Genomic DNA, 16,284 nt, shown 5'->3' with positions numbered 1-16,284 from the left:
CCTCTTCTTTATGTACGGATCCGGTTATCTAAGAACCCGATCCGGTTTGATTCTCTAAAGCACGGATCCGGTTTAGACATTTAGAGAAGTAAACGATAGAACTTGATCCAAATCCTTGTTTTTTTTCATTTGGCCAGCACGAAACTCGAGCGGAAGACATCTGTAACGGTTGCTCTGTTCGGTTCCTTCAGAAGCTATATACATATAAACTGTTTAGGAGAGAGAAGAGATGGGTTCTATGTTCAGTGGAAACAGATTGAGCAAGGAAGAGATGGAGGTGGTGATGAACAAAGCCAAAGAGATCGTCTCCGAGTACCCAGTCGTTGTCTTCAGGTCTTACTCATTGAAAGCTCCTGTCTTTTAACCTGGTTACGTATCTGTGAGGTCTTTGGTTGATCAAAAGCTTGAGTCTTTTCCATCTGGGTTTGATGTTTTGCAGCAAGACTTACTGTGGCTATTGCCAGAGGGTGAAACAGGTGTTGACGCAGCTAGGTGCAACTTTTAAAGTGCTTGAGCTCGATGAGATGGGTAAGAAACCCAAAATCTCTATGTCACTGAACCTTGATTATATGGTGAATGCTAATTTTACATCTTTGATAGGTGATGGAGGTGAGATCCAATCAGCTTTATCTGAGTGGACTGGGCAGAGCACTGTTCCTAATGTTTTCATCAAAGGCAAACATATCGGTGGATGTGATAGTAAGAGAGAAAAAAAACTATACAAACTCTCTCCGCACACTAATGGAGATACACAGGTCGCTGGAAGAGCTAACTAAATCTTTGTGTGTTGTTTGGTTCTGTGTTTGCAGGAGTGGTGGAGAGTAACAAGCAAGGGAAGCTTGTGCCTCTACTTACTGAAGCTGGTGCTATCGCCAATAACTCTTCCCAGCTTTGATGAAAACTCTGGAACCGGTGTCTTGAAGAGAGAAAGGAAGTGGAAAGAGGGTTGTGTTTTATATTGTCAAGTAACCAAATAAAGAGAGATCCTTTGTTGTGTTGTTGTTGTTAACTTTACTTCAAACAAAAGACATCAGATCTGTCTTGTTTATGCTGTGGTTTGGTTAATGAAGGACTAATTTGAGTTGAGATTCTTTCTTTCTATTATATAGAAAGAGTATTGCCTCGGAAATTGACTTTTGTACCAGGATGGTTAACTCTGTACCAACATCCAAATGTCAAGACTCGAAGCTCCGGTTAAGGAGAGCAAATGTCAACGAGACTTCTTCTTTGGCAAAAAAAAAAGTAAACGGTCGAGACTTGACTAGATTCAATTCTATTCCTGGTTTCTGCAACTCAGACTTGAGCTGAAGAACGGATGAGCAAGGAAGAGAAGGAGAAGGCAATGAACAAGGCCAAAGAGATCGTCACCTCGTACCCTGTTGTTGTCTTCAGGTTTTCTTTCCTTTCGCTTTTTCATTATTATAAGTCTTTTGAGGTTTCTGGAGGCTCTGTGTCTAGTAGACTTAAGTCATAGGAACAGAAGATTTAAACTGTAGAGAATCTTGTTTGGCGATTATCATTCATGTCAAAGATAATGTATGTGTTTCAATAGACGAATATAGATGCAGGAGATACAATATCGCATCCATGGGATCCATCTTCAACAGCAGTTGACTTGACCCTTAGTAGAAAAACAGCAACTCAACTGCTGTTGAAGATGGTAACTTGTATAAGAGACTAGATTTTGGGAGCTAGAATCTGCTTTCTTGCATCTTGAAATGAGCTATATAACGAGTTGTTGCTTAGGATCTCGTGATTGCCACTCCACTTTGTTGGATTCGCTCTTGATCCTTGAAGTGTATAGTCTTAGCTGTTGAACAATGTTTCTCTTTGGCAGCAAGACTTACTGTGGTTATTGCCAGAAGGTGAAGCGGTTACTGACACAGCTAGGAGCAGATTTTGAAGTACTTGAGCTCGATGAGATGAGTAAGAATCCAAATCCTGTTAACACCTTCTGAATGATGTTACTCAGTGAACTTGAGTATCTCTATGCTTGTTCCAACGGGTCTCAACTTTAACAGGGGATGGAGGTGAGATACAGTCGGCTTTGTCAAAGTGGACTGGACAGAGTACTGTTCCAAGCGTCTTCATCAAAGGGAAACATATGGGCGGATGTGATAGTAAGAGAACATTTTAGACAAGCTCTCTCCAGTGTAATTGAGATTCAGGTCGAAAATCTACATAATAGAATAACTAAACTATTCGTTTGGATTTGCCTCTTTTTTTTTTTTTTTTGCAGGTGTGATGGAGAGTAACCGGAAGGGTAAGCTTGTGCCTTTACTTATTGAAGCTGATGCTCTCGGTAAAATCTCTTCCAAGCTTTGAAGGCTGTGTCTTGGGACTTCAAATTTATATGTTCAGATCATGAAAAAAGTATTGTCTCGTTAAACCAAATATCCATTCTCTTTGTTAACTCTGATTACACAAATTATGAAAAGCTCTTACTGAAAACATAGCAATTTGAAATTTAACAATCAAAGCAAACAATATGCAGAAAACAATATAAAGCAACTTCAGAGCTCAAACGCAGTTTCTAGTGTCCATAAGTGAAGAAACTTATCATAGAATGAGCAAGTTGTTACAAGACTTCGCTTCTGATCTTTCCCTCTTTACCAATCTGCTCCATAACCATAAGCAAGAGATTCATGCTTGTTATAACTATCCATTACTTCACCTTTCCCATCATGCTGAACTCCGTAGTTAAAGTTAATGTCTGTGGTTTGAACAGAGCAAGGATGCAGAAGCGATGTTGAAGATGGGTAGTACACAGGATAAGCGAGAACAACACAGGTTGATGCGAGATGCAATGGAGAAAAGATGCTCGAGTAACTCGTGGCTCCCTCATTGGAATGAAGCGCCTTGGAATGTTCACTGCCTCATTCTTTAGCCTACAGAACTATTTTAGCTGAGACAAGAGGAATGCATGACGTTTTCAATGTAGTAGGACTGTAGGAGCTGGTTCAAGCCAATGGGAATAAGATAACGAACATAAACACTGTTGTTATGTAACTGGGTACAATTTGTGAGTAAACAGTATCAACACATTGATGGTTTCTCTACTCATTTTAGCACTTTACATCACCAAGATTCAATCACACTCTTCACTTCATCATTGCTCATACCAGAAGAAGAGAGCTTCCTACTCCAATATTCTACACTTTCACCACTACTAACCCATGCCTCATCATCTTCTTCTTCATCGAAATGATATTCCACACCTGAATCATCAGAATCAAACAAGTTCTCAAACCCATCTTCATATTCATCATCATCATCCAGATCACCATGATAATCATCAATCCCTTCATCCCTTTTATCATCATTCCTATACTCTTCCATGCTTCCTTTCCTTCTCCGCTCACGTCTAATCCTCTTTCCTTCTTGTACAAGATCTATCAAACGTTCTCTGATCAACGATAACTCATCTTTCTCTAGTAGATCACCATTGTCATTGTACGCTTCCACGAGAAACACAGAGTCTCTCGTTCCTTTAACGCTCACATAGAATAGCTCTGGATGTCTCACTATCAATCCTCTTAACTTGTTTGGTAACGAAAACTCTTGTCTGAAGTGTGTCAAATGGTCTATCAAAGTCCTTTTCTCCACCGTTAGCCCCAACACTTCTCTCACAACGGCGCAAGCTCGCTTCTCCGCTTCAACGGACTCGCTCGCTAGACATTCAGATGATGTTTTGTAAGGACACACATCAGGCGATTCTCTGAACTTGATCAAGTAATCTTGGTGTCTCCTCTTCAAGTTTAAACCTCTCCGGAGATTCAGACGCTTGAACTTTGGAGGACGATCAACGATCAAACCTCTATCAACTTCAGGTGATGATGGCATTTTGTTAGCCAACTCTTGATCCCACGAGACAAGCTCAAGTGCTCTTCCGTAGGATGTCTCCACAGTCTTGAACTTGTCCGGATAATCATTGCAGAGACGAGACCTGAAGTTAGGAGGGAAGCCCAAATCCGGACCGATGTGAACCAGTTTAGACAAAAGCAACCTCCTGTGAGACGACAACATCAGCAGCTTCTGGAGCTTAGCAGCGAGTTTATCAGCAATCTCAGACTTGAGATCCAGTTCCTGCATGGCTAGAGACGATGCAGCTGGCGTCATACGGACACAGAGTGTGGATAAAGACTTAGTTGCATTGATAGGCAAATGCGGTGTAGGCGTTGTGAACAGCTGGAAGATTGTGGGATAGCGACGGATCATGGAGAGGATTGTTCGTGGGTTTTCGATGCCGAGGTAGGAGCTGCATTTGTAGAGGATTTGAATTGGTATGTAATGCTTTGGTTTGGAGAGAAGTAAGGTTTTCAGCTTCTGCACGAACCGGACTCTGTTCTGCTTCACCACGTGCTTGTCTAGAGATGGGTTCCGGACAATCTTGTGAGATGAACATGAGATGTCGAAAGACAAAGGTACGAGTTTCTTGGAACTGGGTTTAGTAGTGAGGCTACATCTGCGAGACTCCAGAGGAGTTGATGGGTGAAGGAAGGTGGAGAACAAGAAGAGCTTTTGTGGAGAGCAAGGGAGGAGTTGAGTAAGCGCCATCATCAGCCTAATCTCTCAGAAAGCCATACTCTTTATCCTAAAACAAAAAAAAAAATCAAAGAAAGGATAAACTTTTAACGGAAGCAAGAAGCTCTTTGAGGCATTTCTACAAACACGTGGTGTGCAGCTATGATCAGATGTGAGAACTCAGAGTCTAAAACTTGCTAATGACATGATTGACGGAGTAAGCACACACACACGGGAAGATAAGAGATTATTTACCTTTTGGTAATTGAGAAACAATAAATATGACTGAACAGGGGGAACAGTTTATGTCTTTGTTGACTTTGATCAAACCAAAAGCTAACGACTTCGGATGTAATTTGTTCAACTTGGAATTTCTGTATTTTGCAATAGAGGTACTTTTATTTTTACGTTTGTTCATAAATGACCTGTCACATCAGAATTGAAGTTAAAGTCGGTGGCAGTTACACCGCGCTAAAAAGATAACGGCTTCCTGAACTCGCATTAACCTCTCTTCTTCTTCTTTCTCCTCCTTAGCCCTTGTATTAAATTATATACTATTCTTTTTTATATTTTAGATATACAAATATTTCTTCAAAGACGTAATTATCTTTTTTTTTTTTTTTTTTTTCCGTCAAAGGTTTTTAATATTTGAAAGAAACAGGCCAAGCCCAGTACAATATATTAGCAGAAGCCCAACAACTATTAAGGCACCCTATTTTCTCAAATGGGCTAAACCCTACGGCCCAAATCGAGAAAACCCTAGAGACCAAGCGGAAATGAAATCGGCCGCCTCTCTAATCCCACGTTTGGTAGCTTGTACACGTGTTTCCATCCTCATCCTCGAGGGACTAGATCAGCGCAATACCACCGCGTCTCATCGACGCCGGAGATCCAACCTTCGGATCACACGGCCAAACCGGAGCTCCATCGCTCCGTTCCTCTTTACCTTCAAACAACTTTGGGCCACTCAAACCGGAGAGCCTCAATCGCCGTAGCGAGAACTCATCCATCGTCATTAACCGCAGAGACCCGCGAGAGAAATCGCATGCATCCTCACTCTTTCCGCCGGAGCTCTTCCATCTCCTCCGACGAACACACCATCAACAGAAACCACCAGAGATAAAACCAGACCGAAGAAAAAAGATTAAAAACTAAACCCTAAAGATTTGGGGCCACAAGCCGGCGACACAAGGCTGAAGAAGCCTTCACCCCCCGGAGACTAGATCCGATGACGGCGGAACTGAAGAAGCTTCCCCGCCACGGAGACAAAAGACCGGCGGCGACGGATCTGAGATAGCCTCCGCCTCCCGGAGATATTATTCGCAACACTAAGGTCTTAACCGCGTCATCCTTTCAGCCACCGCGTCGTTACTCCAGGGCCAGAACCGAAGCGGTTGGTGGCGGACCAGCGCTCGGACAGGCGGAAACCGGCGGAGACGGTGAGAAGGCCGGAACCTGATTATTTTATCTGAAAGAAACACGAGTTCCGGCGGCGGCACGGACGCTCACGCGCCGGCCGACCGCCGAGCCCCTCTGAGTTTATATTTTCTCTCTCTAGGACCACTCTCAAAGACGTAATTATCTATATAGTAATTATGTTACGTTTAATAAATAAAAATATTTTTTTCTCTCGTAAAAAGGGTTCTCTATATTGCTATCCCCTTTTTTGTATCCTAATCCTAATATAAATCAGAGGAACTCCATCGTTGGGGTATAAATTGCGACTGTCTATAAAACAAGATCATTAGCTTGGATCACCATCATCGTTTTATATTCCCTATAATATTGCAGTATTTGAAGAGATGATAACAGTGTACAACCTTATGGGGACTTGTCTACTTTTTTTTGAAGCACTCTTGTGGTTCAACTTCATCGTCTATGGATACTGAACGCGTGAGCTAATAAAAATAAGTTTCAGAACTCTCTTTTATTATTTTTTTGAACATACATCGATTACAAATGCTTATATAGTGAACTTAGACTAGGTTTTTCCTCTTAGGCTACTTCGTCTCCTAGTGCTGCATAACGGTTTTGGACTAAGACAGCATGTGCTTGACCAGCTGGCTTGTCCTGTTGCTTTTGCTTTCCGTATTGACCAGCTTGATCTTTAACCTTATACTCTGTTTTGTCTTGTTTGCAGGTAGAAGACCGTTGAGAAGAAGGTTGCAATTTGGGCTTCGTTTCTTGTCTGAACTGGTAAATGGGCTTTGCTGAGACTGGGCTTGAGCCACTTGTGATGATAGGCCCCCTCAAACTTGGTGCACCGATTGAAGCGACACCGAGTTTGCTTCTGGGAGAGGAGAAGGCTTCATGCGGAAGAGATTTGGTGAAGATATCTGCTGATGTTGATTGGAGATATGCTTCACCTCCAGAGCACCAAGATCAACCCTTTCTCTGACGTAGTGATAGTCAAGAGCAAAGTGTTTGGTCTTGGAATGAAATGAAGGGTTCGCAGATAGAAGCACCGCAGACAAGTTATCGCATAGTAGCAGCGGCGTAGTCAGAAGAGGTAGACCAAGCTCACGAAAGATCGAACTAAGCCAGGTAATCTCTGAAGCTGTCTCTGAAAGCGTACGATACTCAGCCTCTGTAGAGCTCTTAGACACAGTAGGTTGTTTCCGAGAAGACCAAGAGATTAGATTCTTCCCTAGAAATGTATTGTATCCACCCGTAGATCTCCTTGTTGAGCTGCATCCTGCCCAATCACTGTCGCTATATGTAGTGAGAGTGAAATCTGTATCCTTGTGTAGAGATATACCCACTGTCAGAGTTCCTTTAACGTATCTGATGATTCTTTTGAGCAGGTGAAAGTCAGAGACCTTCAGTGAATGCATCTTCTGACAAACATAATTGACGGCAAACTAGATGTCAGGCCTAGTCAGCGTCAAGTATTAAAGCTTCCATGCAAGACTTCGAAAGTATGTAGGATGAGAGAAGAGCTCAGTCTTCAAACATAATTGACGGCAAACTAGATGTCAGGCCTAGTCAGCGTCAAGTATTAAAGCTTCCATGCAAGACTTCGAAAGTATGTAGGATGAGAGAAGAGCTCAGACTTGTCTTCTACTCTGTTCAGTTGCTGAGGAAGAGGAGTAGTTATCGGTTCACACTCAGTCATTCCTGCCACAGCTAGTAAGTCTTCTGCATACTTTTGTTGGCATAGGAATAAACCATTTTGATGTTTCTGAACCTGAATCCCCAAGAAGTAGTGTAGCTCTCCCATATCAGTCATTCTGAATTCTTGATTAAGCTGTTGTAGAAGACGAGCAAGACACTCTGAACTGTTTCCAGTTATTACCATGTCGTCTACATATAGTAGCAAGATGATAATGTTTTTCTCTGTTTTGTAGACGAACAGTGATGGATCATACTTGGAGCAACATAAGCCGAAGTCAATCAAGAAGGAGCTAAACTTGTCGAACCAGGCGCGGGGAGCTTTCTTCAGCCCATAGATCGCTTTGTTCAACTTCCAAACATGACGAGGGTTGTCTTGATCTATGAAGCCAGCAGGTTGCTTCATGAACACTGTCTCCTGTAAATCTCCATGTAAGAATGCGTTTTTAACATCCATCTGTCTTATTTCCCAGTTTAATACAGTTGCCATGTGTAAGATTATTCTTACTGACGCCATTCTCACAACCGGACTGTAGGTTTCAAGATAGTCTACACCTTCCTCCTGCTCATTTCCTTTTGCAACCAGTAGAGATCTGAGCTTCTTGAAGCTTCCATCAGCATTCAGCTTCCATCTGTGCACCCATCTGTTGCCTAGCACGTGCATATCATCAGTTCTTGGAACAAGTGTGAAGGTATTTGTCTCTTGACATGAATCAAATTCTTCACCCATTGCATTTCTCCATCCTGTATGTTTTAGAGCTTGTGCGATAGTTCTTGGTTCCGGTATTGATACTTTCTGTGTCAACAAAACATATCTTGGATTGGGCTTGACAATTCCAACTTGAGACCTTGTAACCATCGGGTGTGGTTGATGAACAGGCTCATGAATTGGACTAGGAGCAGTAACTGGAGATGAAGATGAAGCTGATGACATCACAGGAGACATCTTAGTACTCGCAGGCTGTTGAACAGATCTCAGAGGAGGAAAGTCAGCTGCTGTAAACAAGGGAACCGTCGCTTGATGAACCACTTGAGCAGCTTCTGCTTCCTTGGTTGGTGTTTTTTCTGAAGGCTCGGGTGAAACAAAACTCATCTGCCAAGCTTTGAGAAGAGGAGTTAAGACAGAAAGATGACTGTTCTTGTAAGCATTCTCAAACGGGAAGTCTGATTCATCAAATATGACATGCCGTGTAATGTAAACTCTACCAGTAGGCGGGTACATGCATCTATAACCCTTATACTTGTCGTTATAGCCTAGAAACACATACTTTAGTGATCGAGGATCAAACTTGTTGCTTGCGTAGTTGCGTAGAGTAGGGTAGCATGCACATCCAAATGTCCTTTGAAAACTGTAGTTCACTGGCTTTCCAAACAACTTCTGATAAGGTGTCTGATGATTTGGCAGACTTGTTGTAGGAAGGAGATTGCTCAGGAATGTTGCAGTGAAGAATGCTTCAATCCAATACCTCAGAGGCATCTTGCTATCAAACATCATGGATAAACCGAGCTCAGTGATGTGACGATGCTTGCGCTCAGCGAAACCATTCTGTTGCAGGGTATGTGGACATGAAATCTGTTGTCTAATCCCATCGTTTTGCAAGTGAGAGATGAAAGCAGAACTGATAAACTCTCCTCCACCATCACATTGAAAGGTACCAATTCTGCATCTTAGTTGATTGTCTACTAACGTTTGAAACTTGCAAAAGATTGAAAAGAAATCTGATTTATATTTCATAGGATAGATCCAACAAAAACGTGACCAGTGGTCTATAAAGATTACATAGAATCTGAAACCCTGAACTGATGTTGTTGGTGCATGGCCCCAGAGATCACAGTGAATCTTCTCCAACGGTCGAGACGCTACATAGTTAGAAGACTGAAATGGTAAGCTATTGCTCTTGCCAAGTTGACACGATGAACATATCTGCTTGGAACTTGAACTTATTTTGATGAGACTGCTTGAAGACAGATGTTGAAGAACTTGCTGATGAGGATGCCCAAGCCTCCTATGCCAAACAACGTCTGAAGCAGAATGCTGCCTAGAGGAGTAGAGAGCTTTTATTGGTGGCTTGTTCTCAATTCTGTAGAGACCCTTATCCTTCCGTCCCCTGGTGAGAACCATCTTTGTATTCTTGTCCTTTATAGAAACCCCAACATTATCAAACTTTACTGAACAAGGATAATCATCGGTAACCTTTGAAACAGATAGTAGAGATTTCGTAATCTGAGGGCAGACAATAACATCTTTGAGAGGAAGATTACATGAGGAAGAGGCGATGACAGTAGAACATGTACGAGTGATAGGTAAGTAACTCCCATCAACTATCATGACAGTGTCTAAACCATGATATGGTTGTAACTGATGCAGATTTCTCGTGGAGCTGGTGACATGTGCGGATGCACCAGAGTCGGGATACCATTCGGAACCTGAGTCTTCAGACACATCAGTGATCCGCATGGCTGCAAGAGCTTGCGGGAAATCCTCAAGCTGGTAACTACTGTCAAAGCGATGATAGCATTTTAAGGCATGATGACCAGTCTTGCCACTGATCTGACAAGTGGGACGTGTATCTCCATCAAATGAAGACGAGATCTGCTGATGAAAGCCTCTCCCTCTTGTGTCGTAAGAGCCACGTCCACATCCTCTCCGACCACCACAACCTCGAGAGGAGTAGTAGCTGCCTTGCTGATTTGTACAAACTGTCGCAAAAGCCAGATGAGGTGTGACTTCTTGACCACTGTTGTAGCTTAGAAATCTGTCATCGAATGCTACCAGACGAGGAAAGATGGATTCAAACGTTGGAGGTGGGACTGTATCAATAGAGCCCTCAATAGCGGTCTTGATAGGCTCATAGTCACGTCCCAAACCTCGAAGAGCCGAGAAGATCTTCATGGCTTCCGTCATAGGAGCACCAATAGAGGCAAGTTGATCACTTAGAGCTTTTACCTCCTGAAGGAAATCAAACATCTTCTTTCCACCTTTTGACAAAGTTTGCATCTTGTGTTGAAGTTCGAACATGCGAGAGTTAGAGGGTCTGTTGAAGTGAGTCTCCAGTGTGGACCAGATCTCATTAGCTGTGGAGCAGTTCACCACCATGGACTGGAGAGTATCAGTGATAGATCCAAGAAGCCATGACTGGACCACTTGGTCGGTTTGAAACCAAAGCTCATGGTCAGGGTTTGGAACTGATGTAGATGTGCCATGAATGGTAGGAGCCATGATGGTGGTGACTGGCTGAGGGATAGTACCGGTAACAAAGCCAAACAGCCGTTGCCCACTAAGAAAAGATTGAAACTGGTGTTTCCAAAAGAAGAAATTTTGCTCATTGAGCTTTACAGTGACGCAGTGGATGATATTTAAGCGAGGAGGGTCATAAGGCTCAAGATCCATGGTGGCAACCTGGCTCTGATACCATGAACGCGTGAGCTAATAAAGATAAATTTCTGAACTCTCTTTTATTATTTTTTTGAAACTTGAGTTTCTTACATCGATTACAAATGCTTATATAGTGAACTTAGACTTGAGTTTTCTTCTTAGGCTACTTCGTCTCCTAGTGCTGCATAACGGTTTTGGACTAAGACAGCCTGTGCTTGACCAGCTGGCTTGTCCTGTTGTTTTTGCTTTCCGTATTGACCAGCTTGATCTTTAACCTTATATTCTGTTTTGTCTTGTTTGCAGGTAAAAGACCGTTGAGAAGAAGGTTGCAATTTGGGCTTCTCTAAACTGGACTTCGTTTTTTGTCTGAGTTGGTAAATGGGCTTCGCTGAGACTGGGCTTGAGCCACTTGTGATGATAGATACTGTTACAAAGCACAACATGCCGAAGAATAACAAGACAAGCAGAAGAAGACATGGAACTTGGGAGTGATGATCATTGTTGTAGGCAGTAGGCTTGTAGGCTTGTAGCCTCTGTCATGAAAATGTCAAAGCTTTCTCCGAGATCCTTCGTCTATCAAAGTGCCAACGTATACGATCCAGATTCTCCCAACTCAAAAAAGATTTGTAATTACTATTTTGCATGTTTGAGTATCTCTTTTTCTTCAGTTCATACGAATTATAAGCAGCTGAGTTTGTAATTACTATTTTGCATGTTTGAGTAACTTAAAATTAATGTTTTGAATATTTTTTTTACTAATTTATGCATACTCAGAGAGGTTAATTATTCCGGAATTTAATGGTTAAGAGAGAATCCTTATCATACTTATTAACTTGATCTCAATGTATTTGACTTTGTATACCTTAATTAAAAATATGCTTATCATGTTAATTGGATTGAATTGAATTGTTGTTAACACATTAATTAACATATAAATTTATATTTCTCTGACTATACCGTAGTAATGTCTGCTTTGTTTTCAATTGGTGGTATTGTTTTTTTTTTCTTTGCTCTGAGAGATCAAATCAGTTCAGTAGAAAATAATTAAGGGGGATGTATGCAATCTAAAATTTGAGGTGATTTGACTTTTAATAAGGTTTTAGATGATTTTAAGGAATTGCAGAGAATAAAATGATTTTTGTTAAACCACTCTAGAATATCACCTAAAACCATGAGATTTGAGTTTTATTTTTTTTAACTAAGAAACTCTACCCAAACACTCTAAAATCACTTGAAAACTTTAAAACTCCGCAACTTAAAATATTTTCAATAACAGTAGATTTCAGAGTACTTTATAAAATATCAAGTTCAATAACACTGAATTTTAAATGAGTTTTTAAAATTTATGTTTCAATAACAGTAGATTTGTCATTTTGACACAAATTACCTAAAACTCTCAATTGAATACACTCCCCTAAAAGAAGCATTAGCCTTTGTATTAAATCACTATTATTCATTATATCAGTGGCGGAGCCAGCCACAATTTTGACTGGGGTCAGTTTTATTTATAACAAAAAATATTTATTAATATTAATTAAATTTTAATAATTTATTTAAATCTATTAAAATAGCTAGAATAGAATAAATATTGAATAGGTTAAAGTGATATATATATATATATATATATATATATATACAAATATTTTTTGACCTATATCCAAATATTAACTTATAAAATTGTTAGTATTCTTAATTTTTTTCAAAAATGATAAAAGTATAATAAAGATTGCTAGTAAAATTGTTCACGTATAAAATAAAAGTTAGATCAATTATTTTTAATGGATAGAATTGTTAGACAGTTGTAAAAATAAAAATAAAAAATAAGGAAAGAACTAGGATAAAAAAATAAATTAATTACTGAGTGTCTCTGGGCTTTCTACCAAAGTAGAAACACGTTAATATAGTTTTTGAAAAAAAAAATCATGGGGTCAAGCCACATTCTCAAAATGTCACGGGGTCAGTATACTAATTTTACACTATTTTACCAAAAACTATTTCCAAAATGCAAATAAAATTCTTTTTGATAGAAATATATATGGGTCAGGTGACCCCCTCTCCTACAGCCGTCTCCGCCCATGTTCATTATACATCAAAATTGTATCCTCCTGATAGGTTATCTAGTTTTTTGTTTACTAGTTATTTAATTCATATAATGTCAAAAACAAGAGAGAGAGAAAAGTTTCTCTCTCTAGAGTCCCCCCCAAACCCTCCTAAACCCTAATTTCAAGCCGCCGCGTTCTGGTTTCCGGTGGCCGGAAGCTACCTAACTCCGGCCGCCACCCCCGTCTGTCACGTGTTCGAGCCTCCCCCTTAGTCTCATTGCCTTTTCATCCTCCTCTTTGTTTGGTGCTGCTGGATTTTCACTACGATGTGAATCTAATCGAGTGCTACATGCGTGTGTAGCCTCTCTGGAGCATCGGCGAGGAGTAGGTCTCTTCAAGGAGCTTAACGAGCCTTTAGATTTTTGGTCTCTGCTTTCAATCGGAGCAGATCTGGGTCAGATCCGATCTCGCCCTAGCCGGAAAGGATGGTGAAGCGTCGCTGCCTCCGCCTCCCCTCATCGGCACGGCTTGTACCCGTGCGTCTTGCTGGACTCGTTTTCTTAAGGTCTCGTCAGAGCTTATCTTCTCCGTTTTGGAGTAACGACGGTGCCAAGGCTCACTGCTCCGAGGACCTCTGTTCCTTAGGTCGTGAGACGTCAACCTAGCGTGCCTGTAGAAGATTGGTGGGCTCTCCTTGCTGCTCTCGATGTCGACTCCTAAGGGTTTGAGGACAATCCTATGGCGACGTCACCTGCTCCCAAGGCGAAGCCTCTATTTTTCGGTTCAGATGCTAGATTTTAGGGAGATTCACTCTCCTTCCGTGCTTCACTTCCCTTCTTCCAAGTTCCCACAGAAACTTCTTTGTCTCCTTGATGTCTCCGCCGCATCCTTTGTGTCGTGTAGCCGGATGGAGAGCTGCATTTACCGGCTGCGCTTGACCGTAACTTGTGCTCTTTACTTCCCCCGACGTTGCATCAGGTCTTCATTTTAGTTTTTCTGCTGTGTTAGCTTGGGCCTGTTTGTCAGCTTATTCCTCCTCCAGTGGAGCTCCGGAACGGGAATCAGCCGCCTCTGTCGATGCCTGCTTGAGACACCTCGGTGAGTGTTTGACTGAACTTGCCTATAGCTATTCTCTTGACGGTCCGGTTAACGCTAGTTGTCAAAAAGCGCTTGGTTAGGGAGTTTTAATATTGATGTCTCCTGTCCTATAATTGTCTATTGACTTCAAAGTACACCATTGTTGGTAAGTTTTGAGTTAATCTTCATGTGTCTTTGGAGTTTTTTTTTAACTTTTTGCGGCTCTAAAGATTCAAATTGGCTGTAAAGCAAAATTTGGCTGTAAAGCAAAATCTGGTTGCGATTTGGTTGTAACCGAACCTTCATTTTGATTAATGATATTTACAATTTAGCAAACAAAAAAATCGTATAATCTGTAAATATTTGTTTCTCCCGTTAAAAAGAAATAAATGCAATGGATTAAAAAGGATTATATATATTTGTTGCTTTCCTCTCTTTTTTAAATCCTAATCCTAATATAAATCAGAGAAACTCCATCGTTGGGTATAAGTTGCGACTGTCTATAAAATAATTAAAAGAGAGTGGTAATATATTTCATAAGGGCTTTGATTAGATGGGGAGAGGATCGTAGTTTACTAATTTAGCTCAGGAAGCTAATTCCTAAAACAGTATTACATCGGAAGAAATTCGAAGGTATCAAAATCTTAATTATATATATATATATATATATATATATATATATATATATATATATATATATACAACTTTATGCATATGTCGAAGTATGGTCTTTAGGTTTTCTTTTATTTTTTCCTTGAAATTGTTTTTGAAGTTGTGAAACCTTAATAGCTAGAAATATTTAGTGTTGTGAATATAGGAACCTTATTTTACTACCATATGACAATTGATATTTGTAAAAAATAATAAGAACATAAATCAAAATTACAATACCAAAATATAAAAATAAAGAAGAATTGCAGAGTCGAGATGATTAATTTCTTTCCTTAAATTTTTAAACGTCCCGTAGTGTGATGGTTTCATAGCGCTCAGATTCCCAGGATACAACTGCATCATTGTTTCTGTTTACCATCACCGAAAAACAGAATCTATCGAACCTAATTTTATGATGTACTCTCAGACTCAAAAAATAAAAATAAACATAGCTATTCAAAATGAGATCGTTTCTTGATTGTATGAATCTGTTGGTAGTATGTGCATATTTTCTAAAGACTTATTCTTGGGTTCACCCCATAGGGTGAACCTCTAGGTTCACCAACTAATACGATTGTGTTATTTCATATTCGATATATTTTAAAAAAGGAAACAAAATATTGTCAAATTATATTATATTTTTAAAATTAAAAAGTAAAAAGAAATATATAAAAAATAGTAGTAGTTACAAAAAAAAAATATTTTTAATGTCGTCAGCAAAACATTAAACCCTAAATTCTAATCTCTATACTCTAAATCTAAACCCTAAACCATTGGGTAAACTCTAAACTCTAGGATAAATCTTAAACTCTAAATCAAAATCACGTAACACTAAAACACTCAAGGGTTTAGGGTTTAGAGTTTTAGGGTTTAGTTTTTTTATTTAGAGTTTATGATTTATCCAAGGGTTTAGGGTTTATCCAATGGTTTAGGATTTAATATTTAGGGTTTAGGATTTAGGGTTTTGCTGACGACGTTAAAAAGATCTTTTTTAATTCTTTTTTCTGTAACTATTTTTTTTTTACTTTTTTTTTTAAAACATAATATAACTTGACAATATTTTGTTTCTTTTTTTAAAAGATATCGAATTTGAAATAATATAATCATATTGGTTAGTGAATCTAGAGGTTCACGTGAATCTAGAGGTTCACCCTAGAGGATGAATCCAAGAATAACTCTTTTCTAAATGGCTCACAGGCCTTTATATAGAAATAAGAGAATGAGGATCATCATCTTTACGTTATGATACAAATCATAAAGGTATGATTTTCTTTCTTCAAAATCACAACAAACGTAAAGTGATGTTATGGAGCATTAAGTCACATCAATTATCATAATGAAAAACAAAATTTTCATTAACCCTTGACTGTAACTTACTAGCAAAAATATTAATATCTTTGACCAATCAAAGCTAATTTATTTTGCTATGAGTTTACATTTTTATATTTAAACAAATATAAAACATAACATAAATATGATTTAAACCATAAGTTATTAGACACA

At 39.7% G+C, this 16,284-nt stretch overlaps 3 protein-coding genes across 5 annotated transcripts; 2 read left to right on the top strand and 1 right to left on the bottom strand.

Annotated features, from left to right (window-relative positions):
- Positions 1–92: 92 nt before the first annotated feature.
- Positions 93–1,086, top strand: LOC106400694 (glutaredoxin-C1). The gene is made up of 4 exons (XM_013841061.3): positions 93–333; positions 440–528; positions 601–699; positions 810–1,086. Exons 1-4 carry the CDS (start codon positions 230–232, stop codon positions 893–895), a joined length of 378 nt encoding a protein of 125 aa, XP_013696515.1. The 5' UTR covers positions 93–229; the 3' UTR covers positions 896–1,086.
- Positions 1,087–1,161: 75 nt separating this feature from the next.
- On the top strand, positions 1,162–3,061 carry LOC106400695 (glutaredoxin-C1). Of its 3 annotated transcripts, none has more exons than XM_048769814.1 (5): positions 1,162–1,392; positions 1,838–1,926; positions 2,022–2,120; positions 2,240–2,302; positions 2,729–3,061. In XM_048769814.1, exons 1-5 carry the CDS (start codon positions 1,316–1,318, stop codon positions 2,761–2,763), a joined length of 363 nt encoding a protein of 120 aa, XP_048625771.1. In that variant the 5' UTR covers positions 1,162–1,315; the 3' UTR covers positions 2,764–3,061. The 3 variants fall into 3 exon arrangements, with proteins under 3 accessions (XP_048625771.1, XP_013696518.1, XP_013696517.1); XM_013841064.3 differs by having other exon boundaries at positions 2,240–2,373; XM_013841063.3 differs by lacking the exon at positions 2,729–3,061 and having other exon boundaries at positions 2,240–2,451.
- On the bottom strand, positions 2,960–4,919 carry LOC106400689 (protein WHAT'S THIS FACTOR 1 homolog, chloroplastic). The gene is made up of 2 exons (XM_013841056.3): positions 4,780–4,919; positions 2,960–4,594 (listed from the first exon to the last, which is right to left on the bottom strand). The coding sequence occupies exon 2, from the start codon at positions 4,558–4,560 to the stop codon at positions 3,079–3,081; it is 1,482 nt and encodes a 493-aa protein (XP_013696510.2). The 5' UTR covers positions 4,561–4,594; positions 4,780–4,919; the 3' UTR covers positions 2,960–3,078.
- Between the last annotated feature and the right edge of the window lie 11,365 nt (positions 4,920–16,284).

Source organism: Brassica napus, chromosome C9 (genome assembly GCF_020379485.1).
Source record: "Brassica napus cultivar Da-Ae chromosome C9, Da-Ae, whole genome shotgun sequence".
In the NCBI taxonomy this organism is placed as follows: Eukaryota; Viridiplantae; Streptophyta; class Magnoliopsida; order Brassicales; family Brassicaceae; genus Brassica; species Brassica napus.
Note: the sequence above shows the minus strand (reverse complement) of the source record. Positions and strands in the feature narration are given on the sequence as shown.